Raw genomic sequence first — 26433 nt, 5'->3', positions numbered from 1 at the left:
CACCTTGGTCAGGTCTATTTACAGCATAATGTATAGAGTGCAGGGGTCAGGAGTAGGTAAAAAAAAAACAAAGAATGTATGGAGTGCAGCAGTCAGGATGAGCGCCATGTTCACATCAGAGTCTTCCCTTACATCAAATTTCCTAGAATTCCCCCTACACATCAGAGTCCCCCCTTACATCCACGTCTCCAAATTCCCACCCTACACCAGAGTCCCCAGAGGGCCACCACCTTACATCAGAGTATGCAGAGTGCCCCCTTACACATACCTTCAGCACTGGTGGATGGTTGACATGAAAAGGCTTTAAAAAATCCAGTTGTCACTGGTTCTGAACTGCACATGTGCAGTTCTAGAGCCAGCCACTTAGTGAAGTGCTTATGCGCAGTTCCAGAGCCAGCCACTTAGTGAACTTCTAGGTTTGGCTGAAAATCATGCATTGAGGTGTGTGAATTTAAGCCATTCTCAAAAAGCGCCATGATGAAACTGCGCAGGTGCACATCCAGACCTGCCCTGCTGCCTGATCTGAGGCCAAGCCCGGCAGTTCTCTAATCAGATGACTCTGGAACTTTGCATGCTCAGTTCAGAGCTGAGAACAAGGATATTTTTTACGGGCACTTTTTTCCTGTACACAGACATTTACGGACAGGAGAAAAGTGTCTGTTTTTCACAAACCATCTGTAAATTTACAGACGGGTGACAACACAGGACTGGGGTGTACACATGCTGCCACTGTGATGCTTTGTTTCATGGCTGTGGCAGAACTGACACCCTCGGTTGCTTTCTGTGGGCACTGCTCCTAATGACTATTGAATTCAAGTGAGTGTGGCTGCTCTGCAAGCACCCCACAACTACATGCAATGCATGCGGTTGTGGTGTGCTAATGTGCGGTTCCAGGGGGTTAAAGCAGGTAGTGAGAAGGTGATACAACACCTCCTTGTTGCCTACCAAATGCTTTCTGAAGAATGATCTGAACACTGATCGCTCTTCAGAGACCAAAGCTAGTGTGAAGGAGCTCTTAAAGGGATTCTTGGCAGGAAGGGGGTTAAACAGCAGCATCGCATACTTGTGAGTAAGAACCTTATCAGTTTATCCAACTGTCAGCCATCCCCAATAGTACCTCAGGTGTCCCTGGACATGAAATAAAATCTGCAAGTTTGTGAAAGCTCCTAGAAGAACAGGGAGGAGGAGAGAAGGGAGGAAGATAGGGACACTTCATAGAGCAAGGCTCAGTGTTCACTCACCTCAGGCTGGGATCTGAAGGCTCAGGTAGCATCATCTTTCATGAAACCAGGATGTAGCTTCCAGCTGCAGTACTTTATATTTCCCGCTCACATCCCCTTTCTGAGGCACAGCACTTGCCATGTATAGGAGTGTGAACGGGGCAGACAAAGGCCATGACAGAACCCCAAATCAGTCTAAAGAGCCCTCAGCCCTGATGCAAGTAGTGGGCTGGCTCTTAGCAGGAGTTATGCAATTATCAAAATGCTTTGATGGGTGGATTTCAGTTTGGAGGGTTTGGCATTCCTAGGCAGACTGTATTTGTATGCAGAACATACAAGGTAACACAATGCTTGACCTGCATGACTGAAAGAACTAAATTCCAATGCACAAAATGTTTGGGCAAGAACAATGGGACTGGGAAGTGCTAGATGATGCTGGATGTGATCCAGCCAGAAAATGAGGTGGACTTTTTTTGACTTGCTGCAACTTATAATACATACCATGAGAATTCAAAGTCGGTATTGCAGAGTAAACTATTTCAGTACAGTGGAGGAGCCTGTAAGATGGTGCAAAACTGAAGGTAAGGCTGGAGGCCAGCTTTAAGTGTTGAAATCAAAGAGTATTGGCTGTGCAGCTTTATTCCTCTTGTAACATAAAGTTAAAATATATTTTACTATGAAAAGGAAAACATTTTCTATTCAAAATTAAGTTCTTGGCACTTAGGCTAAACAGATGTATCTTAACAGAGACATCATCTTGCCTGCAGCAGTGACATATTTTTTATCCTTCTTAGTAAAAGCATACAGCCTGTATTGAGATCCAGGCAATGCAAACGTCATGGATCCCACCAACAGTACTTCTCTCCTGGCACAAGTCTGGTCCTGAGTCTGTGCCCACCTGTGTTTTGGTGCTCTGATTTATACCCTATGTGCACAAAGGTAAACACAAGCACCTGTATATGATTGCACTAACAAGCATCAAGAACATGCTTTCTCAATAAGACTTCTGTGGAACCTTAGAGTTCCTCTAGAGGTTGCTAGAGCTTCCATGAGCTGTAGTCAATTGACTTCTAACCCATCTGATGGGGTCTGCAAAGTTGCAGGTCCAACGGCACTTGGCTGTGCCAGTGGCATGACACCAATGATCTTTTTAGCTGGCTGTAAAATGGGCATTCTTCTCACTGACCACCACTGTAAAGGGGACATTTTCCCACTGTTCTCCAATCTAAGGGAGGCATTCTTCGCATTGACCACCAATGTAAGGGAGGCATTCTTCTCACTGACCACCTATGTAAGGGAAGCATTCTTTCCATTCACCACCAAGGGGGTGCATTTTTCCTACTGACCACCAATATAAGGGGCATTCTTCCCACTCACCACCAATGTGAGGGGTGCATTTTTCCTACTGACAATCAATATAAGGATCATTCTTCCCACTCACCACCAATGTAAGGGGTGCATTTTGCCTACTGACAACCAATATAAGGATCATTCTACCCACTCACCACCAATGTAAGGGGTGCATTTTTACTACTGGCAACCAATATAAGGGGCATTCTTCCCACTCACCACCAATGTAAGGGGTGCATTTTTACTACTGACAACCAATATAAGGGGCATTCTTCCCACTCACCACCAATGTGAGGGGTGCATTTTTCCTACTGACCAGCAATAAAAGAGGCATTCTTCCCACTCACTACCAATATAAGGGAAGCAATCTTCCCACTGATCTTTGATTGATTAATTTTAGCAGGGGTTCCTTCGGACCTAAAAATTATTTCAATAGTTCCACTGGGGTAAAAAGGTTAGGAAAGGCTGATTTAAAAACCCACAGTCTAACTCCTCAAAAACTTTTTCGTTTTGGATAAAGGGGGAAACGGTTAGCATTTCTTCTAATTTTAAATGTGTCCTCATTTAAATAGTTTTTTTAGGGTCCATGTACAGTAGTGTTCTTTTCTTCCCTGTGTTATAAATAAGATGAGTACAGTTCACCTGTTGTTGAACAGTGCTTGGCCAGTTTACACCGAAAATACTGGTCAGCATATACAAGCTTTCAGCGTGAACATCAAATGGAAGATGTTGAGAGATCTTCTGTTGATCAGTTAGCATTCATTTTGAATGATTACAAATACAGCTCAGCAATTTCAGAGCACAATTCAGTGTTCAATTGATTCAGATATCTTTATGTGATGAATGGAAATCAAAACTGTATGGGAAAACAATTGGATTACACTGAAAGATTATTACTTGTCTGTCCGATTTATTGTATGCATGTCCAATCGCCTAAGATCGAGCATATTAGTCATACCACAGAACAAGTTACATGTTTAATTTTTCACATGTCAGGAAGGATTACTTGCCTAAAATAAAATGATAATGTTTTCATTGCATCATAGGTAGTCAATCACTCTACCGTGTTCTTGTAGGTATGCCACCTTAGAAATCTGCACATGTAGGGTCAGTATAACACAGAGGTTATCATCTGATCTACTGAGTAAACCCAGAATCACAGAATAAACATATCATCCAATCCTTTAATACTGTTTAATTTCTTCCACGGTGTTTACTGTGTTCTCATGTGATTAATGTCATCTGAAAATAAATGTTTAACCAAGCACGATAATTCCTGTCACAAATTTCTTTTTTTTTTTTATCAACAGATAACTTACAAGATTGCTTTAAAGGCTCAGCGATGATACAGTTTGAACATTAACATGAACTTAAAAAAAAAGTATTTGTCTGTCAGCATTGAGGGCTATACCTGAGCTTCTGAGGTATGGAGGCGAGGGGGCTGGAGGGGCGTCAACCTGTTCCCAAAGCCCCAGTTAACAAAGATGTCTTTACTGACTTCAAACTTAAATAATTTACACAATGTTGAATTTGAGTTGAAAAAGTGACTTGATTTGACTTCAGAAAAAAAACTGTAATAACATAGGTAATCAATTGACACAGCAGTGCATTCCCCATATATTTTAAACAGTTACGCCATTTTTAAGTCTTTACAGTGGATTGTTTAAATATTACTAGCCAAATGTTCTTTGTGTATTGTGTCATATTAGTCTGTTCCATGCAACCTCCAATGGCCGCTAATTAGTGACTCCATAGAAAGGTGGAATGCTTTTGAGCTCTTAAACAGGAATGTATGGATTGAGGTACAATGCTGGATCTAGCCTAATGACGGAAGTCAGTGCATTTACAAACCTACAATGTACATGACTCCAAAAGCTTTTTCTTGAAACGTAATCCTTTCTGCAACATTTAGGTAGAGGGAAGCTCTAATTTGCTACTTTGCAACTTTCCTTCTTTGGACCTTATCCTTAAAGTGTATGTATAGCCAAAACTTTTTTTTCTAGTTTGTGTAGAGTAGAATTATAGGAATTATAACCTCTATTAGGTTTTCATTGCTTATGCAGCCCCACTATAGAGGTTAATGTTTAAATCAAGAGTCTATTCTGCTGCTTGCTGCTGTGTTGCTTAAAATCTTCAGCCCTCTGTCCCTAGATATCTCCGCAGCTGTGATAATTCAGTGTTGCAGGGGTTAACATCAGCAGCTACACCTGTCACAGGCAGAATTCAAATGTGCTCCATTTATAGAAGCTATACTATAGCTATTCTTCAATGAAAAGCACTATATGAATGGAGAAGTGGACTTTTTATTTATTTGTCCCCCCTCCATTCATAAAGTGCTTTTCATTGTGGAAATCAATAGTACAGCTTCTATGAATAGAGTAGAGGGCAGACAGGACGGGCATAGTCAGCACTTTTCCAAGTAATTGTAACATTTGTTTTGTTGATTTTCCAAGAGAAGAGATTTTCTATAATATCCTATTTGAATAAAAGTGAGCAGAAAGTCCCAAATAGGTTATGGCAAAAAATACCTGACAGATTCTGAATTCCTTATACACAGGCTTTCTAATCAAGTCCATCAGTTTTTCAGCCAGACCTGATAAGGAGCTCCATGCAGCCCTATGTCCGATAGACATAAATGGACTTGTGTCGCTTTACATTGGACTACACCTGAATCTGTCTAGATCCAGAAAATAAAACAGAAAAAGACTGCATCCTTTGGCATTTTTAGAGACCTAAACGTGACAGATTGGAGGTAGCTTGATGTAAATAGAGAGTGGAGTCCGTTTACACCCATAAAGCTGTCTCGGGTCCACCCCTGTCTGCTGGACACAAACTGAACAGCCACAAATGTAAGAAAAACCTGACATCCTTCCTGTTCGGCTCTGATTTAGCAGGGGATCTGTTCACAGATCCCTTGATGATTGGAGTGGACTCTGCTCCATGTGAAAGGACAGTAAAGCTGGTCACACAAGGATCACAAATTGGCTGATTCAACAGGGACTGGGTGAATTTTGATCCAGGTACAGCGCTGTGGTTGTACAGAAGTCAATCGACTTCTATACAATTACCCTGTTTGGTTTTCCCTATCAGAATACAATAGTTTAGTGGGGAGGATTCCGCCATCTACATCAAGTGTGTGGATGGGGGATTGAGTCAACTATGGGCTGCTTAACACCGCCTAAAAATCATAAACATTAATCATTTATTTAGCAAATTATTTTAAACAAAGAAATTGACATTTTGTTTACATAGGAAACCCACTTACCAAGAGCAGTCCATGTTAGCTAAGACTAGTTCACAATAGTTCACAGACAGCTCAGTTCTAATGCCAGTCTTGCCAAATTGCAAGTCCAGGCCTGGGATGAGTATATTAAACAAGGCACTATGCCAACTTCATGATACCAGATCACTTTGTTTCTCTGAGCCAAAAAAGTTCAGGTTTACTTTAACAGCGGAGTAAGCTCCATACAACACAGCGTTCTGCCACATTCTGCTGGTTACAATAACTACAGTTATCTGAGAAGCTCAAATATTTTCTTTTGTCAAAAAGACATGGTTTGTCAGATGTCCAGAATGCACTTATTCAACAGGCCTAGCTGCCAATGATTAACTATTATCAACCTCAGTAGTGTTAGTTTGCCTCTCCATACTGGGACAACGTTCCTTCTACCTTCCAAAACTGGACGCAGATGCTGCTCTGTGAAATGTCTTTCCAAAAATCTTTTTTTATCACTCAGACCACACTAAGAGGCATTACGTGTGCCATGCTTGTTATGCTATGTAGCCACTATTGTTAAATCACACTGCCGGCTGACTGTAATTATTACAGGGGAAGGAGAGGTGGTTATTTCAACAACCTGCTAATTTGAACGCAAGGTTTTACTATACAAGACATTAAAAGACTCAGACAGCTGGCTAGAGATCCAAGCACTACTTGATCAAAGAAATCTTTTGATTAGTCAGCAGCATTGTTTCCTAGATAGATATGGTGCTTATTACAGCAAACAGTCTCATGATACTATCCTAACCCTGTAACGTATCTGCAAAATATAGGCTGCCAGTGGCATGTTATCATTGTTTCTTGATCTTTACATTTTCATACAGAGATGGAACATATAATGACAGCTTGATGACCTATATTTTATCACAAGATGGCATTAATTGGTTCTGGTGCTGGGTGGCCCACATAAAACATAAAGATTACAGGAGGACATTTTACTTTGGACACCTCTGTGAAGCAAATTATTTTATGTTGTGTTGATAAAGTATGAACTTGCTCCAGAAATATTAATGCCTAAGTGTAGTTAAAACAAAAACGCTAATAATCAGTGCAAGGGACATTACTCACCTTCAATGCAATGTGTCCCTTGTGCTGCTGCCTTCAGGTTTAGTAGAAATCTTCATCCTTTGATACCACCCCACCCCTCACAGCCATAATTGTTTGGGGTAGCAGGGGTTAACAGAACTAAGGGAGCTATGATAGGCACTCATCAAGAGTGCCCAACTCTGCCCGCAATTTCCACCCAGCTGCTCCATTCACAGAAGCTGTACTACAGCTTCTAGAAATGAAACACGATTTATGAATTGAGGATAGTCAGATAACTGAAAGGTCTGCCCACTCCATTCATGAATTCAGTTTTATTTCTAGAAGCTGTAGTACAATTTCTATGAATGGAGGAGCTGGGTGGAAAGGGCGGGCATAGTGGTGAACTCTTTATGAGTGCCTGTCACAGCTCCCTAGTTCTATTATGCCCTACTGCACCAGAAGATTGTAGGGTGGGGGAACATCAGAGTATGAAGATTTCTACTAAACCAGAAGACAGTAGCAAAAGCTCATCACATCACACCGATGGTAATTAATGTTGCTTGTGTTGAATATTATTAATGTTTTTGTTATTGTTTTAACTAAAATTAGGCTTTAAATTGCCTATATGATGGGTACATACCTTACCTGTGGATGATCTCCATTAAATCATATATCGTTCACACCATGTATACAGATGTGAGTTTTTCTGCACACGTTCTTCAAGGGCACAAAGAAAACAATTGTCCTTTATGTACCCTGTTCACACCACAATACTAGTATCACCTACAGTTTTTTTTCTGCGCAGAAATCTGCAACACGTATAAAGCTCACTGAAATGCACATGAAAACAGATGTAAAATGATGTTTCTGCTAGTGAAATCTGCACCTTTTTTTCCATCAGTTTTTCTTCTTTTTTTGTTTTTATATAGAGAGGGAAAGGGCAGCCACAGTCAATTACTACTTTTGCTGTTTGTGTCTTTTTTACTTCCAGTTCCAGAGACATAACAGGATGTTTGAGGAAATCTCTTTAAAGATGGCGGAAATCTCCTCTGAAAGAGTTGTCACAGAAACCGATGACCCTATTGGAAAATTGTCCTTCCCCTTTTGTTCAGGTGACAACCATAAAATTTGGATTTCCTATGACTGTCTGTGAGAGTGTCTAAAGCAATAAAAATATGTTTTGGCCTTATTTACATATGCGTTTCTGAATGTGAAATGACTTTAAAAAAAATCCAATTGTGCGGGATATGCAATTTTCTGTATCAGCAGAATCAAAGAGATCAGCAGCAACAACACCTAGACCTGCAGGCTTTGCCTTATAGCAAATTCTAACAAAGGTCCAAACACATCACTCAAGTCAAGCAGCTGCAATGGCTGCATAAATAGATTATGATACACTCTTTTCCACACCTGTACAGTCTAAAAAGGGATCTCAAGTTGAGTTCAAAAATCTATTCTTGGCCTTAGGCTATCTACTAAATGAAATTTAGGTCACTGTATGCAACAAGCTTCATGTATGAACATGTCACAAGTGAGAGCTATCACAGGATTTCTTACAACCGTCAATCTTATTCGGTTCTGTGCCAAAAAAATAGAAGTTAGAGTTTTAATATATCATGTTACTATGAGGCACTACAAATAGTTTCTACTATTGACACTTGGATATATGACACTAAAAAACAACTGATCCTAGCACTTTGACACAATGAGGCTGTTTTAATAAAAGATTTGAGAATGCTGACACAATAAAATGTGAGAAGATTGAATTATCCTACCATCGAAGAAAATCCGTGTTTGCGTATTTCATCTGCACATGATTTGAGAATTGAAAAATAAATCCACACAATTTGTTGCTTGAGCATACTCAAATCCTTTAGTAAACAGTCTTAATAAATCAATATCCCAAAGCGATCAATTCGATTTATCTTACTGGAGTCAGATCAATAACAGGTTACAGTAGCCTAAACTTTTTATGTAAGTAAGTGGAAGGGTTAGCAACCCTGGAGAAATCCCTTCACTTGCTGTTTTGTTATTGAGGCAAGAATTGAAGAAACTCTCTCCAATGGAAAACATACAGCAATAAAAGCACTGTTGATTGTGTGGGGTTGTAATGTCTACTAGGTTTTTGTTGCTAACGGACCCTGTTTGTGAGATTTCCATAATTACTTTAATGTCATTGGGATTGAAAGTAGAAAAACCAGCATAAATAAATATCTGACATAGGTTTTATCCCTTTAAACTTTCTCCAAAGCTAGAACAAGGTTTATTTATAACATAATTCTAATTATTTGTATGGAAACTGCATGTAGCACTTTGCCTTGTTGACCTGTTTTTTTCAATACTTTTTTTGATAAAAAAAACATAGATTAATTTCTTAAACTGTATATATACTGTATAGCAGATAACAGCATAATCACAATCAGATACATTCATAATGTAGATATGCCCTTACCTCACTCAGTCGACAACATTCATCCATATATTCATCCAGACTGTCACTTGTTTGGCATCGTTTCAACTGATGCAAACCCTGAATTTCATCAAACGTGTCCTTGTAAAAGTCATCCACAGCTTTCGTATCTTCCTCTATTGCAGATGAGAGTGCTGTACAGTACAATGCGTTGTCTGTGCAGTCATTTTCATCACTGCATGGTGGCAAATCCAATTCCTCCTCTTCCTGGCAGTCAATAAAATCTTCTATGGTGTTTTCGTGGTCTTCAGCATTGTCTTTGACATTGTCCTTATACTCCTTAGAGTGTTCAGTATCAGAAAGAAAGTTATTGGTGTCGTCTTCATTTGTACCTGCATTTATTTCCATGTGACCTACAGTAGGTGAAGATGATGCGCTCAGCACCCCTGAATCACAGGAGGAATCTCTACTATGCATCACAAAACTCTTCTCTGATCCTTTAGGTGTAGAGGGTGAGTTGGCTCCACTTGGCATCTCAACTCCAGAATCTTCTGACTCAAACTTGTACAGCCTCTTGAACTGCTGAAGGGGATCAGACACCACCATCCCACATGTGCTGGATTCTTTAACTGGCACATCTGATGGACAGTCTGACGCTGTGTCTGTGTGAGCTAAGGCATCTCCATTTAAACTCTGAGATCCAAATGGGTCACTGTCATGATCATGTATTAATTTCTTCATGTGAGTCAGAACTACCTCTCCATCAGAAGAAATACCTTTCTTTCCTGATAAATAAAGAAAAAGTATATTCAGGTTACAACTATGTTAGGATACAGCAACAAAAGTTCACAGAATTTAGATGCTGGTCTTTTGCGGTAAAGTGGGACGGGGAAAGAGAAGGTGGAGTGACTAGAGTGCAGCCCGGAGCTGGGCTTCAAATGTTAGGCCATATGCTTTAAAGTTATCAGTTAGGTATACATAGTTTTATCAAAATGTGTTCATATTTTTACAAAGAAAAAGGTAATTTCTTTACTAATTGGGCACTGATGGGTTGGCTCACCCACCAACTTCTTCTCAAAGATTCTGTTGGCAAACATTCAATTCATCTTGCCAGCATGTAAATCTGAAATGTTAGCTTTAAGGTAAAGCTGGCAATAAAGTTTAGCTGTGCAAATTTTGTAAATACAAAGATTTATTGTATATCCTGAAATGGAGTATGCCAACTATTTTTTTATCTTTTCTTCTAATGCTTATGTGATGAATTTGACTATGTAGCTCCAATACTGCAAATGAAATTCTGGAAAGCTACCGAGAAATTCCATCGTCTGTAAATGGTCATAGTCTATTGGCTTACTTTCATGAAATGTGTCATCTCGCAATTTCTCTAAGTTATTGTGTCAATAAATATTCATGACATACAACCATTTAACACATCACAAACACATTTTGTCCACCGTTTCCTTGGAGGAGTGCTACAAATAGTAATATGTTCATTATTATCCTTACAAAATCTTATACAAAAACCTATTCTGCACTTTGTCATTGTGCAAAAGAAAGTTGACCTCAAATATCATTGCTGCCCTGAGAACATTTGCAAATACATACATAGTACTCTAATACGTTTTCTGTGCTTTCAATTCATTTATCATTCGCACCTCACTGTTATGCTGCAAAGTCAAATTTTATTTCTCATATAATATTACAGTGAGGAGTGTCAAACTGTAGACTGACGCAAGTTGTTTGGCAGCAAAGTCTTCCACAAAGGTCCCTCCTTATCAATAACTGCTCAGAAATACAGGAAAGCGAACACCAAAAAGTATTAGATTTAGTCAATTTTTAACCCCTAAAAAGTTATGCTTTCCAAAGGTTATGAGGGGATCCTCTTAATCAGGACTAAAATCAGCACCAACACATTACATCAATAGCATCAGTGTCATTAGGTGATATTCAGGTAGACTTTGCATGGAAATGTAAGGTCTCCTAAATAACAGCCCCCCACATAAAAAAGATGTTACAGAAGGGTGCCAAAAATAAAACATTGTAGAAAAAAATGCTTACCTCTGATCTCTACTTAAATATACTTTCTCAGGCAGTGGTGTCGTTGCTGTAAACATCTCCTGGAAAATCTAGGTGCTAAAAAATATAGTGTTCTCAGTATTATTAGTTTTGTTTTTATGTCTCATTTTTGGCACCCTTTTGTAGGAGTTTTTCATTTTGGGTATGGGGTGCTATTAAATAAAGCAGATTAATTTTCATGAAAAGTCTTCTTTAAGGTAACTCAGGGTATATACGTATATTGTATTGTAACCCTGATGGAAGTCCATACAACCCCCAAACTGCATTGGGTTTTTAAGATACAGTGAAGAATTATAATTCCTGGATTTCTGTTTGGTGTTCTCTTACCAATATTTCTGATGCATTGATATAACAACCTTTACTGGAAGACAGGAAGATTTGAATTGTACTAGGGAATCCAGCACTCTGCAACCCTTACTCTTCAATACCCTTTAGAACTCTGAATCCATACTTCAATACCTCTTCAATATCCTTGAAAATAAGTGGCAGAATTATAAGCAATGCAGAGGGAGGAAAACTATTGTTGCTTGATATACTGTAGGATATATCCCAGGTAACAATGCTTAAATAACATTTTTCGTTAGAGATACTCCTTCGCAAGTTCTCACGTTCCTCTATGATCTCTGAGTTAGAGGTTAGAGATTAGCATGATTTAACTGAGGACCTCATTGGCTCATTTAAAAATGGCATGCATTGTTCTTTTTTTTAGCCCTGAAGAAAAATTGAAAAAGTGCTTCCGTAGATGTTCAGCAGTAGACAATTGTGCTTTTCTGTGTTTATTTTCTTTATATCATCTATGTTGTGCAAATATCAGTGTGCCCTGTTCTTCCAGCTGGAACAATTACAGGTATAAGAGCCAGAAATTGATGAATAGAAAAGTCCTGCACAAGTTCTGCTTATTTCTAAAGCATGTGAAAATGAGAATACTGTCATAGATTATTGCACCACCATTACCTTGTGCCAAGACTGAATCTATATGCATTGTTTGTTTCTTCTTTTTATTTATAGTTCATTCATTTTACTTAACAGTTGTTTTATGTTATACTATGCTGTCCTTAAAAATTCACTAATATGCAGGCCACATGTGATATGAAAGTTACAATGTTATGTCAGTGCAGTTAGCCTGCCATTTTGTCCTCATGCATATGTAATGTATTCTATTTTCTTTATGCATACAGTATTACTAAAGTCATCTTTTTAAATTAAAATAACAAACATGTTATACTAACCTGCTCTGTGCTGTGGTATTGCACAGAGCTTCCCTGATCCTCCTCTTTTCGCATCCTCCACCAGCAATCTTGACTCCTCCTCTTCTTCCTGTGTCTCCATAGCAAGCTATTTGCTATGGGGGCACATGGTGTCGACTTGCTTCCTTGTTGTGTGTCTATGGAGCTGCACTCCATAAACACACACAGTAGGACTTAGCAATGCCCCCACTTCCTCCTCACTGCATTTGGATGACAGCAGCAGCCAATGACTCCTAAAACATTTTTAGCTTGAGTATCACTTTAAAGAAAATGCAGCATTAGAATTTTTATTTACCAGTTCTGTCTCTTGGAATAAAATACTTTGCTCCATGTTTCTAAGTGCTTTTTAACCCCAGTTATGTGAACCGACCTACACCCCCTCTCTATCTCCTGCAACAGGAAGGTGACAATTGATTCATAGCATTGTCTTAGCTGTGAGTACTTTCCAAGGACAGGCAATGGCAATAGTAATGCAAAGGAGAGGAGAAACTTGTCCTATCTAGCTAGAAAACATCACTGCAAATACCAATCAAATTAAATGTTTGATTCACTATGAATCTGATTGGTGACCGTACAGAAACTTAGATCTCTTCTTAATTAGGACACATTTCAATTGTCCGCAGCTTTCATTATTAGAGTTTGTCTGCAAAAAAACTTTACTGAATATTATAATATTTCTTCATACATGCTATAAATCAGTTTTGCAGATGTATGTAAGCCACTTGTATGCAGTAGCTAAACACTGATTAAATCTAAGGGACAGACTTATGTAAGGTAACAACAGTAGCACAAATGGGTGTGTAATTCATCTCTTTTCTGTTTGTAGCTGCATTTGCTTAGCAAAGTGATAGTTTTGGCACATTGGTGCTACATCAAAACAAAGGGGTGTAAAAATGAATTACCCTGTAAAAAAAGTAGTTGTAGAAGCAAAAAGAGGAGATTCTATGGTTAATTCAAGGAGTAGAGCATGTTCTCTTTTCAAAGTGGATTTTCAATTTGCCACATGAACTTTCACTTATCTTAATGAACGGGACGAAAGTTTGCAAAGAATACCCAATCACGTGCCTAAAAATAAAAACAAACAGGAATTTTACTTGCACCTAGGATGTCAGCACAGTTTCATCCCATTCACTGTGAATTCAAGTGCATTTTCCCTTTGCAAAGTGAATTTACTCTTAGCTTAGTGAATGAAGTTGTGCTCACTTTAATCATCCAATCATGTTCAACTAAAAATCCTGTTTTTTTTTTCTTTTTTTTTCCTTGTACATGATTCGATATTCTTTGCATAGTGAATTTTACTTAGCTTCATCAATAATTAAGATAAGTAAAAATTCACTTTGCAAAGGGAACCTGCTCTAATACTTTAGTAAATGTAACTTGGTTTAAAACTGAACCTTCCATTCAAATCTAGCCAACTGTTTTGTTTTTACTACAGTACATATATACTGCATTATTGGTAGCAGTAGCGGCAACGATAATATCTATTAAGTCAGATTTTTAGATATATTTAGATATATGAGCTCAATTAAAACCAGACTTTTCATTTTAGCAAGCCATTGGTATAGAAAAAAAATATCCTAGGCATATTTTAAATACATTACAAGCACTTACATGTGTTACTGTGCTATGGGCATAGTTATTTCTCAACCTGTGTTATTTACATGAGTTCTACTTTTAGAAAATGCCTATAACTATTATGTTAAAAACTGTATTTTAAAGAAAATTCCTGTTTTCTTTAGTAATGCATTAGTGAGAATGAGTTATTTTACAACAGAGTAGAAATAGCATGGCTAATGCCACAGGTGCTAAAATGTTATAATGGTGAATAATGTATACACCTTTTAGATGAGGATTTTGGGAAATACGTCTATAGCCTACAGCTATCCCATTGCAAAGAATATGTTAACAAAAAGCAGACAAAACAGTTCTCCCTTACGGTGTTTGTTTAGCTAAAACTCTTATTATATGATGACAGACATGAATGTGGCATCCTTGTCTCCTTCTGTTTAAGGTCACTCCTTGAGTTCTTTGTTAATCATCTCTGGTCCATGTTGATAATGTCTTACAATGTACATGGTGTCATGCACTTCTTTGCAGGTCAGTGAAAACAGCATAAGAAACAATAGACTTGCAATGGGTGGGCAGTCAGTAGACAAGATTTCCATGTGTCACTTGCATTGCTAAGTACAGTTGTGTCCAAAATTATTCAACCCCCAATGCTGTAAAGGGGTTTAGGGACTATAGTGTACATTTGGAATTGTATTCAGAATCAAATCCTACAAGGACGTTGTAACTACCCAAATGCAACTAAAATGACATCAATTGTTTATGTAATACAGTAGTAAATGGTTCTTATGTGGTTTCTTCATTGCCACAATTATTCAACCCCTTAAAGACTACCACTCTGAAGAACAGAGGTTCATACAGGTGCTTTCCATCAGGTATTGAAAACACCTGTGGATGTCACCGAGCAGCAATCAAGCATAATAAGCACCAATTAGGCAGCTTTAAAATGACTGTGATACTCAGCTCCTTCTAGACATTTACTGGTGTGGTTACAAACATGGTGAAGGCAAGAGAATGGTCCAGGAAGACAAGAGAAGAGGTGATTTCTCTTCACAGGAAGGGCAATGGCTATAAGAAGATTGCAAAGATGTTAAACATACCAAGAGACACCTTAGGAAGCATCATTCGCAAATTCAAGGCAAAGGGCACTGTTGAAACGCTACCTGGTCGTGGCAGAAAGAAGATGCTGACTTCGACTGCTGTGCGCTACCTGAAGCGTAGAGTGGAGAGAAGTCCCCGTGTGACTGCTGAGGAACTGAGAAAAGATTTGTCAGATGTGGGTACAGAAGTTTCAGCCCAGACAATAAGACGCACACTGCGTAATGAAGGCCTCCGTGCCAGAACTCCCAGGCGTACCCCCTTGCTGTCTCCAAAGAATAAGAAGAGTCGACTGCAGTATGCCAAAAGCCATGTGGACAAACCACAAAAGTTGTGGGATAGTGTTCTGTGGACTGATGAAACAAAATTAGAACTGTTTGGGCCCATGGATCAACGCTATGTTTGGAGGAGGAAGAACAAGGCCTATGATGAAAAGAACACCTTGCCTACTGTGAAGCATGGTGGAGGGTCAATCATGCTTTGGGGCTGTTTTGCTTCTGCAGGTACAGGGAAGCTTCAGCGTGTGCAAGGTACCATGAATTCTCTTCAGTACCAGGAGATATTGGATGGAAACGTGATGCAGTCCGTCACACACCTGAGGCTTGGGAGACGTTGGACCTTTCAACAGGACAATGATCCCAAGCATACCTCCAAGTCCACTAGAGCATGGTTGCAGAGGAAAGGCTGGAACATTTTGGAGTGGCCATCGCAGTCACCAGACTTAAATCCGATTGAGAACCTCTGGTGGGACTTAAAGAAAGCAGTTGCAGTGCGCAAGCCTAAGAATGTGACTGAACTGGAGGCCTTTGCCCATGAAGAATGGGCGAAGATACCCGTAGATCGCTGCAAGACACTTGTGTCAAGCTATGCTTCACGTTTAAAAGCTGTTATAACTGTAAAAGGATGCTGTACTAAGTACTAAGATTGAATGTCACTTGGGGGTTGAATAAAACTGATAATGCTGTGAGCACAGAAAAGACATTTGTGGTTATTTCATTATAACTGTTATGTTATATTTGTCTGACCTACAAGTGCCTCTTTAATGTAAATGTAAGCAAGATGACTGAATGATCAAAAGCAATGTCAAACTGGCCAAAACACTCAATTTCAGTGGGGGTTGAATAATTTTGGACACAACTGTACCATACTAAATCCATTTCCTTTCCTGATGTTATCCATAATGTTAGCCATACAAAAAAAAAACAACAAAAAACCTACACAAGATTTCCACGTATCACTTGCATTGCTAAGTATACAAAATCAATTTTTTTTCTTGATGTATGTCTAAATTACAAAATATAACATGCATTCCTACAAAGGCTACGGAGATGAAGTATTTATATAACTATGAATTGATGGTTTAACCAATGGGGTAACAGAATTAAAGACCACTGCTAGGACTAAGGTTCCTAAAAACACACCTCATATACAGGTTTCAGAGGGCTTTTTTCTTACCCTACCATTGTATCACTAGAAGCATGTTCATTACCCCTCGTGTATTTTATTGTAATGTTACTGTACTGTCTCATGTATTGTCTCCCATTGTAATGGACAGCGCTGAGCAAACTGTTGGCGCTATATAAATACTGTGTAATAATAATAATAATACAGTAATTATGGTTGGAAAAGACTACTATGATCATAATTCTGTAGTATTGTATAATTGAGTCAGGAAATTTACATACTGTAAAACCTGACCCATTTTATATGGTATTAGAGCAGCATGTACAAAATTCTAATGCACAGATAGGTATTGATGTCTCCAGGGCATAGCAAGAGTGGTCATGTCAGCAGGACTGAACAGAGGCGATGAGGACAGGGAACAGTCATGAACAGAACAGAGCGTGGAACATGAGGCATCTACTTTTCCATATAATTCTTATTGATTCAACTCTTTTCATGTGCTATTAAATACATGTTGTCCCAGAACAGTCCACAATTTACTGTTACACAGTGGTATAGCTATGAATAGCAATTAATATTATATGCAATAAAGTGGGGTTGATTTACTAAAACTGGGTAGCGCAAAATCTGGTGCAGCTGTGTATGGTAGCCAATCAGTTTTTAACTTCAGCTTTGACAAAACAAAACTTGAAGCTTTTTGGTTCTATTGAGAGCTGCACCACATTTTACACTCTCCAGGTTTAGTAAATTAACCCCAATGAGTTTAAGTAACCTTGTACTCTGAAGTACTAAGTAAAGCGGCAGCGAGGTAAAAGTGCAAGCACACTCAGATGCTTACATTAACCTTTCAGTGTTTCCCTTGGAAGCTCTGAGTCTTGAGTCTTACAACTCCCTAATATGCAAAAAATAAGTAGAGAAAGTAAAGTTGAGTGTGCAGGCTAGTCTGCAAATGTACTTTATCAACACTATATGTATATTAGCCAACTAACCTTTCTCATGACTACTACGGAGCTGAGATGGCTGCCGGCCATTCTCCTGAATTTGTCAGCTCTGAAGAAGGATCTTGCAATGCTGTACGCCAATCCCCCATCAAACTAACCTTTCTTTAACTTAACACAACCCTCTCTGTACCAAGTGTCAGGGCTCCAGGTATGACCAGAGGTGTGTGGACCGACACAGGGAAACACAGACTTCAGGTATAGCATCTAACACAATATAATTTATTAAAGACAACACAAACATAAACGCAGTGCAAAGAATCAAAACTCAACACTTACATAAATATGTACAACTAGGTGCAATAAACCTTAAACTAATAGGTACCAGTGCAGTCAGGGTTGGAGAGGTGGAGCGGTCAGGCAGGCCGAGCCCACAGCACGGATTTCCTCAGGGCGCAGGGTCTAAGTCCCAGCCTGCTATTCACCAGGGCCCCTGATGGTGGGGATGGACTTGGTGCAGACTGGAACCAGGTCGCGACCCCTGAGTGTGTCCGGCTGTGGTAGAGAGTACTGGCAGGGGAGTGCAGGAACGGAGTCTGATGGGAAGAGGCAGGCAGACTTACTAGAGGCGATCCATGCAGGATGGATGGATCGTCGGGTGAAGTAAGCGTAGTCAGACGCTGGTCGGTATCGTGCGGGCAGCGTGGTACAGGAGGAGGAAGCAGAGAATGGTCGGGGTCACAAGCCAGGTTCAGCAGGTAGCGGGCAGCGCGGTACCGAGGATCAGGCAGAAGGATGGTCAGGCAAGCCAGGGGTTCAACAGGAGACGGTCAGCAGAGGTCAGGATCAAGCAGGGTCAGCAACGAGGCAGGAACACAGGATACCAGGTACAGGGGCTCATGGGAAACATACACCAAGGCCCTGATCACAGGCCTAGTCATTCCTTAAATACACCTCCTGCAATCAGCCCAGGTGTTGGCTGACTACAGGAGTGAGCTTCTGGCTGCTGAGAGCACCCGCTGGTCAGCCCTGGTACTGCAGCCCACACGGTAGGAAAGTCCCACCACCAGTGCTGAGTCCATTCCTGACACCAAGGTTGAGCATCTACCAGTCCTCTGACACACACCTCTGCAGCCCACTGCTTTACTTACAAAACAATTGAATATTGAAGTTGAGCTGAGTTGAGTTTAACTTTTTGCTTGCATTCTCACTTCCCCTGCACCTACAGAATCATAGCTCTGGAGTCTTTCACGCTGGATTTATGTGGAAGCATGTTAGAATTATTTTGCTCAATTGATTTTTTTCCCCTCTGTGTTATCAGTGTTGATGGCGTCTGCTAAGCACATAGACACACACCCTTGTAGTAAATGAGTAAGCATGTGCACATCTAATTTATTACAACATTTGATCAATGACCTAGTACTATGATGAGCTGGGGTCATAGCTGATATTTTAATTGTTGGTGAAAGTTTGAGAACTGTGGTGGTGAAATATTCATTTTGAGATCTGGCCACCTACCACAGCAATTTTCAGAATGTCTCATTCTATTAGAATTTCCATCCTTTATATTATGGAGTATGCAGCAAGCAAAGTGGAATTCTAATGTGAGGGAGTAGAGTAGGGAACATTGATGTCATGAGCTTCTAAGGTTAGAGATTAGGGCAATTAACAAAGTGATCAGACCACTGGAGCTCCTTTGAAGAAGAATGACAAGTTGGAAAATTCCACTCCGCCATAATGTGCACCTCTCATTGCCAGAGGCTTTCATGATTGGACACAGGGGAGGTCAGAGACTGGACCAATTATCACAGCTGATTCTCAAATGTATGAACTTGCTTGTTTTTATTGGGTTATTTATGGCCACCCCATCGTAAACACGAAGTGTAATAATCTTACAGTTCCAATTCCTTTGAAAATGTAATGCTCCCATTTTTTCGTTTCTGATAAACCCTTTTATCCTGTTTCTCAAATGGAAGAAAAGTCTTGTACAGAAATGATTGTGATACCTCCTGTTTGATCACTTTAGTGGAGGTCATCACAAAAACTTTACATGTTAATCACCTTAAAATACATAAATCAGTCTTTTTGGCATTTGGAGCATAAGTACATCCCATCCTAACCTCTTGAACGTATAATCGCACACCTTTACTGCATCCACAGTGTGGAATTCAGTGGCTTAACATATGCACATAGTTAAAGTGTCTGGCCTGAAGAAGAGATAAGATAATATGAGCAAGTTGAGACCAGACCAGAAAGATTAAAGGATGAACTGTCAACGGTGTTTAGGATTTTAGAGGAAATAGGCAGTTTTAAAATCAGTGCTTTGGCAAAAACATCATTGTCATGTTGTGGCATTTCCATTCTTCACTGTACATACAACCCTGACTTGTAACACGATTTAACCATGTTGAAAGGATTTCAACAGATCATTTTCCTAATTTGTGGCTTCAGACAAAAGACTGTTTTTAAACTATATGGTTTATGATCTGACTGAGATAAGTTAATTTATGAGAGTGCTGTGTTTGGCCAGGCAGTGACTCACTGTCATTAAACAGTTTCCACTGCTATTTAGACAGATGTTGTGGGGTTTAGAAGGCATAACATTTGTTCAATGGCACCTTGCTGATTCCACTGTCCCTTTGATCAAGCTCACCACTAAAGCCATAATAATACTGTTGTACAAATGCAGGTGACCATGTTAAATCATTGGGTATTCAGAAACTCAATTACCAACAATAGCTGGGTATTAATACATTATTTATTAATAATGTAAGCTTCATTGGCAAAATACAAATAAATTAGAATATCCTCCTAGAATTTTAAAGTATAACTAAAGGCAAAATGTTTTTTATAGTTTTGGAAAGAGTGGAGAGGGATTAGAACGCTTGTCAGTTTTTACTGCTCTCTGTGTCCCCGTTATTTGGGTTGTCCCCAGAAAAGTAATAGAGGGGAAATCTTCCAAAGAGGACACTAGTTCCCCAAGGAATTCCCTTAATTTGCAGGGATTTCCTCCCACTTACTGTTTGTCTATGGAACAGGAAGTGAAGGGGAATCTCTGCAGTGGGACACAGATGGCAGAAAAAAATTGAAAGGGGTTACAACCCCCTTTTTCTCTATCTAAAATGGAAAAGTTTTGCCTATAGTTCTATTTTAAATGCCAAACTCATTTTACTTCTTTTGTCAGAAATACATATTTGTTTCTTCATATTTGGGTTAGCCCTGCTGGCCTCCCTTCTGAAAAATGGTAATTGCTTAGCTGTCATGGCAATCTAATGGCTTTAATACTTTCTGACATGGAACAGGTAAGTAGATCAGAGGTTTTAAATTTCTAATCTGTATACTTGTTCTCGGTTGATGACTCAGAAAGTACTGAAGTTAGTCACTGTCCAGCAACTATCTTTATTAAAAGGTGTCCTGCAAAGGCAGCCCCATATTTCCCTCAATACAGGTTTGCTTTAAATGTTGGCCTCTGATTTGTGAGCCCTCCATGGGCCCATCACCTCTTCTGGTCCGTTATGGGTCCCACCTCTCTACTAGACCTCTGTGGATCCCACCTTCTCCTAGCCCTCTATAGGCTTCCCTCTCTCAGGCTGGGATCTATTTATGTCAATGATACAGTGATCCTAAGTATGAACAAGATGTAACCTCTCCATAGACATTAGATACTGGTCATAAAAACAATATTCTTGGGTAAAAGAAATCCATTACTTTTAATGATTAGCTTTCTTTCTAAAGATCTGCCAAAATCATTTAATATCTATAAGTAGCTTGAGGACATAAACAGATATCAGACTGAGGATAACAAGCCTTGAAAGATTTGCCTATCTTATTGTCAAAGAACACTGTATTGAAAACACTGCAAAATTTTCCTCATCCTTGGCTAATGCCTCGAATCAACGCTATGCGGTAAAAACAATTGTTCCTTTTTCTTTGGAGAAAGGGAAAATTATTCTAAAGCTGCCGTCTGAAAAAAGGAAATTAATAGATTCCACCACGCACCCTAAACAGCATGGATGTATGAATCTCACTTGATAGCTACTGAATTCTGACAGCCAGGACCTGATACTGTCAAAATACCCAAACAGCATCTGATTGGATACAGTCACTGTTTGGCTGACTATTTTCAATCTCGCTCCTTTGACAAAAGACACTTGAAAAAGTACCACTACTGACATGCTCCTTCTTCACAGACCCCTGTTCATCTTGTCTTTTGCTAAACTACTAAAATCTTCCCCATTTTCTGTTCTCCACAGCATAGATACTAAATATTCTGTAGTCCAAGATAAGAACTAAGAGGGCTAATTATACTCCTTAGGATAACACAGGAATTGTGCAAAGGACACAGGACAGCTCTGAATTTCTGACATAGTCCACAAGTATTTTTTTGCACCTATCAAAGAGAGACAACTCTAGCTGCATCTAACTGCTTTGCATCCCTGAATGCATAGGGCCCTAAACACAAGTACCACTTTTTACGCATTTGGACCCATCCAGCCACAGCCTGCCATAGCAGTCAGTGGGGCTAGAGATGCTAGACTACACTAAAATGCCAGGAGGGACACACAGCAGCTAGGACAACCCTATGTGCATGAGGAATTACTATGCCAACACTTGGTCTGCATGAGAAAAATAGGAAAGGATAAGGAAGATAGCCATGAATCCTGTCCCAGAAAGAAGTCCACTCTGGCTGCTCCTAAGTTTCTGTTCTACCATTTTTCCTTGAAGGATTCAAAGCCCTCCAGTGCTGGGCTCGACAGGTGCATTTTCAATATTCCTTTTCAGCCATATGTGATAAATACAGGTTCAGGACATACTACATTATAAGTTATTTTTTTGTATAAATGCAGAATAAATCATTGTCAGGTCTACTAAAACAATCTTTATTAGTAGATTTTCTATACAATCATGGACTACAGTGAATCCACCTTGTGTCTCCAAATCCCCACTTTTTATACCTGTATGTGCTCTTAATGTGCTGGTCTCAATATGGGACTGTGCAATCCTCAGCCTCCCATTCAGTAGGTGAATAAGTGGAATATTCCAATTTCAGAGATTAGCAAGAGCATGCTAGATCACTTGGCTGGTTTTTCCAGAGGTCGCTGGTGTTATTGTTTTCCATTAGTCTGGCTCAGATCAGGTTGTAACTCTTATAATGAATACTGCTGTTGTATAGAGAATTTCACACCTTGCTAAAAGAGATGACATTTCAAAAAGCTGGATGGATGGGGTGAGCTGAGACTCCATCTGATTTATCAGTTGTTCCCTAGCAGTTCTCTTCCTGCAATACTCAGGATTTACAAAACCAAGTTGTTTTTACATATACTATCATGCGTTAAAAAAAACCCCCAAAAACAACAACCATCATTTAAATCACATTCTAAAATAAAGACTGGCCTTGGACTAGGAGATGTCTCACTTAGAATGATGGACTACCAGGAGATAAAAAAAAAAAACAGTGTGTAACTTAAAAAAAGTGTTGATAAAAAGACACCAGATCCTTATTGCCACTCAATCTTCACAGTTGATGACTGAATCTGATATATTATTTGGAAAAATCATACCATTTAGGGCTACACTATCATGATCCTAAATTCTCAATTTCCTCAAATCTTCAAACTAACAGGACTAACGGCACTGGGATATTTCAATCACCCAACATTATGTCTGGCTTGCACTTAGTAATTGTGCTGTGTCACTTTATGCAGAAGAGAATATCAAATGAATTAGTCCTTAGATTCTGCTCATCTCACGCACTATCCATTTATTAGTGGTGTTGCTTGAAAATCCATTAACTGCAGTATTGTTTCTTGGCACAGCTAACATCAGGTATTCATTCAGAACATAGTGTTCTTAGTTGTGTTATTAAGGAGAAAAAAAGCAAAAAGGAATTGAGCTATAACACCACTAATCTATCATTCACCCGAAGTCCATATGGTACTAGCATTGTACAGCAAACCTGCACTTTTGGCTCTAGATATAGGGAGAAATTCATGCCAGAGGGTTCACTTGCACTTACTTGTCACATTGCCATATGAACCAGCAGTGGACTTTTCAAAGTTCCTTGACATTTCTGCACTGCCATTTCCAATATGCAATACGTTCCAGAATGAAAGTATATGATTCCTAAACAAATGTTTATATACCTTTTAATAAGTAACACCTAGCTTAGAATTTGTAACTTGTGATTTAAAGGTTCAGCAGACCAGCTGAAGCTGTGTTGTCCACACTTTTTTTAAATTTCCTTTAATCTGTATTTAAGCAAATCTATGTCAAACATTTAGTAACTCGCCCACCTAGTTGGATTTTTTTTTTTGTTCTGTGTGACTTTTTCACACTTTCATCCTGCACTCAGAACTGTGGGGAATTTACAACAATACAGAGAACTGCCCTGTGTTCATATTAAAGGTTTATTTTTTATGTAAGTATTTAAAAAATAGGAACTTCCGCACATGACTTATTGTTTCAAGTACAGATTCACTTCACTTAATCATGTCCTCTGTGTACAAACTGTAAACCTAAGCTGGCCATACACAAATAGATATCCAATGGAAATCTAATGGAATCCTCCATTCACAATACACAGCGCAATTGAAGGACTCTTCCCTGCCAGCCGTTTTATGCAGAGAGCCACAACACCTGTGGCTGTCTGAATGCCCAAATACATCAGATTGGATGCAGCCACTGTTCAGCTGGCAATTTTACACCCAGAACCTTTGATTTATCAAATGAAACCTGTTGAGCAGGCTGCTGCCGACAAAGCCACCCATGGCTTGCATTTTGGCCAGTTCAGCCCTGTATGGTCAGTTATAACAAGGTTAATTTGCCAAAGGAGGTAGTTGAGCTAGTTCATCTAGAAAAGTGAATGTTAGTATATCAGGTGAAGCTGTATTCAATGTGAATATCCAATCACAAGTGAGAGAATTTAAAAAAAAGGATTTTTGGTAGAGCATGATTAGGTATTCTAAGTTAACACAACTTCACTTTATTTACTAACATTCATTTTTCAAAGTGAATGTACACCTTACTAAGTGAATGTACACCTTACTAAGTGAACGTACACCTTACTAAGTGAACGGTCTCTATTCTTCAGCAAATTAACCGCACTGCCTATATTTAGCTGCTGTAACTTCTATCTGCTTTCCATATATAAGCTAAATGAGTACACATTTCACAGTATTATGCCATGCTGCAATTTTACTGTTAAAACACAAAACTGCATAAAAAAAGAATGTAAAATACAAAAAATAGCAAACGTATCCATCAATGTGCCAAAAGCTTAAGACATACCTCTCTTCCAATATGGCAGAATAGCAAAGGTCTTATGCCAGTTAAACATTGTCTCGCTTCAACTAATACAATCTCGTGGTTTCTGCACTTCTCCAGAAGGTAGGGACTTAACAGGACCTGGATCTTCCCTCCGCAATGTTACTTTTTATTCTAATGTAAGACTTTATATTCTTCTTTTCCCCTATCAGTATCCATGATTGTCAGCATTGCTGAGCTCTCTCTCTGCACAATCTGTACAGCCAGCTATGTAAAAACGAGCCAGTTTCCAGCTGTAAGGAGAACTGGAGGCTGGATTCTTGTCTCTGCTACAGAGGAAACTGAACTAAGAGCTCAATCAGTGCTGGCTTTTTCAGAGGCTGTGTTTCTGAACTGTAGGTGGCTCCTAGCCAGGAGCGAGTAAAAAAAAAAAAAAAAAGGGAGCAGCCCATAGGAATTTATCTCCCTAGCTTGATAAGCCAAGATGACTAGATGGGTTGAAACCAAGCCTGTTATGAGTGCACCCCTGAACATGCCTCAGACGTTACACAATTATTAGCTGTACTGTTCAAATAAAGTGACCATAAAAGAATTAAAACATGTGCGGTGAAGTATGTGTCGTAATCAACTGTAAAATCTCCTACAAACAGAGATGCTAGATATGGTACCTGTGGCTGAATGTTCTTTTATTATATGGCTCGTTTATAAAGAATATTTAACTTCTTAAACAAGGGCAAAAAAAAAAAGTGTTTTGTTGCCTTTTTTTTTTTTTTGCATGGATCTGAACACAGGTGCATTGTTGTCATTGGCACACAACTGCTGAAAGATCTGTAATGTAGCAATGTTTTCAGATCAGTAGAAAAAATAGATAATATGAACATATGAGTGCAGTAATCTATGCGCATACACAAGTGTATATGAGAGTATATTGCAACACCAGCCGCTTGAAAAGAATGAAAAAGAATTTTACAAGTGTACACGCAAAGTCTTTATGGAACGTAATTTTTAGACGGGGTCTTTCTGCCAGCAAAATCCTGCGTATAAATATCATTTACGTGTTTTAAATTGTCTGATATTTCTTTATGATTTATATAATAAGATGCAACATACAAGCCTGTCTGAAACATCAACTAAAACAGCTATGGCTGACCGAAAGAAAATGTTACATGTTTCTGCGACAGAAGTTGATTAAACAGTTGATTTCTGTTGTGAGGGGGAGCCCACAGTCAGTCAAATTTTGATTGGTGCATGGCCAGCTTTATATCTTTTTGCATTCTATTTCCTGGTCTGTTGGAACACTCATGACAAAACCAGGGCCTCAAAGATGCTACCTGGGAAGGCTACATCACCAGTACCTTCCAGGTAGATCTTATCTGCAAACTGAATTTGGGGGGGAAAAGACTTTTTTTTCCATCAGTGTAGGTTTCCAAGTAGAGCAGGGGATCCTCCTGCATATCAACATAGGGGGCAGAAATATACTCCTGGAAGTAAAGAGAGAGATTCCCTTTTCTTCTCCCCATTCCCCAGTCTGGAGAAGAGCACTAGTATAAAATAG

At 39.2% G+C, this 26433-nt stretch overlaps 1 protein-coding gene across 1 annotated transcript in view; it reads right to left on the bottom strand.

Moving 5' to 3' along the window:
• Positions 1-25253, bottom strand: part of LOC149442373 (uncharacterized) — a 66740-nt gene extending 41487 nt beyond the window's left edge. Inside the window, exons 1-2 of the mRNA XM_089656216.1 lie at positions 24903-25253; positions 9329-10071 (exon numbers count right to left, since the gene is read on the bottom strand). Of these exons, the coding sequence (XP_089512342.1) occupies positions 9329-10071; positions 24903-24951 (792 nt within the window). The 5' untranslated portion in view covers positions 24952-25253. The remainder of the gene's footprint in view (positions 1-9328; positions 10072-24902) is intronic.
• Positions 25254-26433: the final 1180 nt, after the last annotated feature.

The sequence above is a fragment of the Staurois parvus genome, unplaced genomic scaffold (assembly GCF_062004578.1).
Source record: "Staurois parvus isolate SC_StPar_1 unplaced genomic scaffold, SC_StPar_1.0 ptg000894l, whole genome shotgun sequence".
NCBI lineage: Eukaryota > Metazoa > Chordata > Amphibia > Anura > Ranidae > Staurois > Staurois parvus.
Note: the sequence above shows the minus strand (reverse complement) of the source record. Positions and strands in the feature narration are given on the sequence as shown.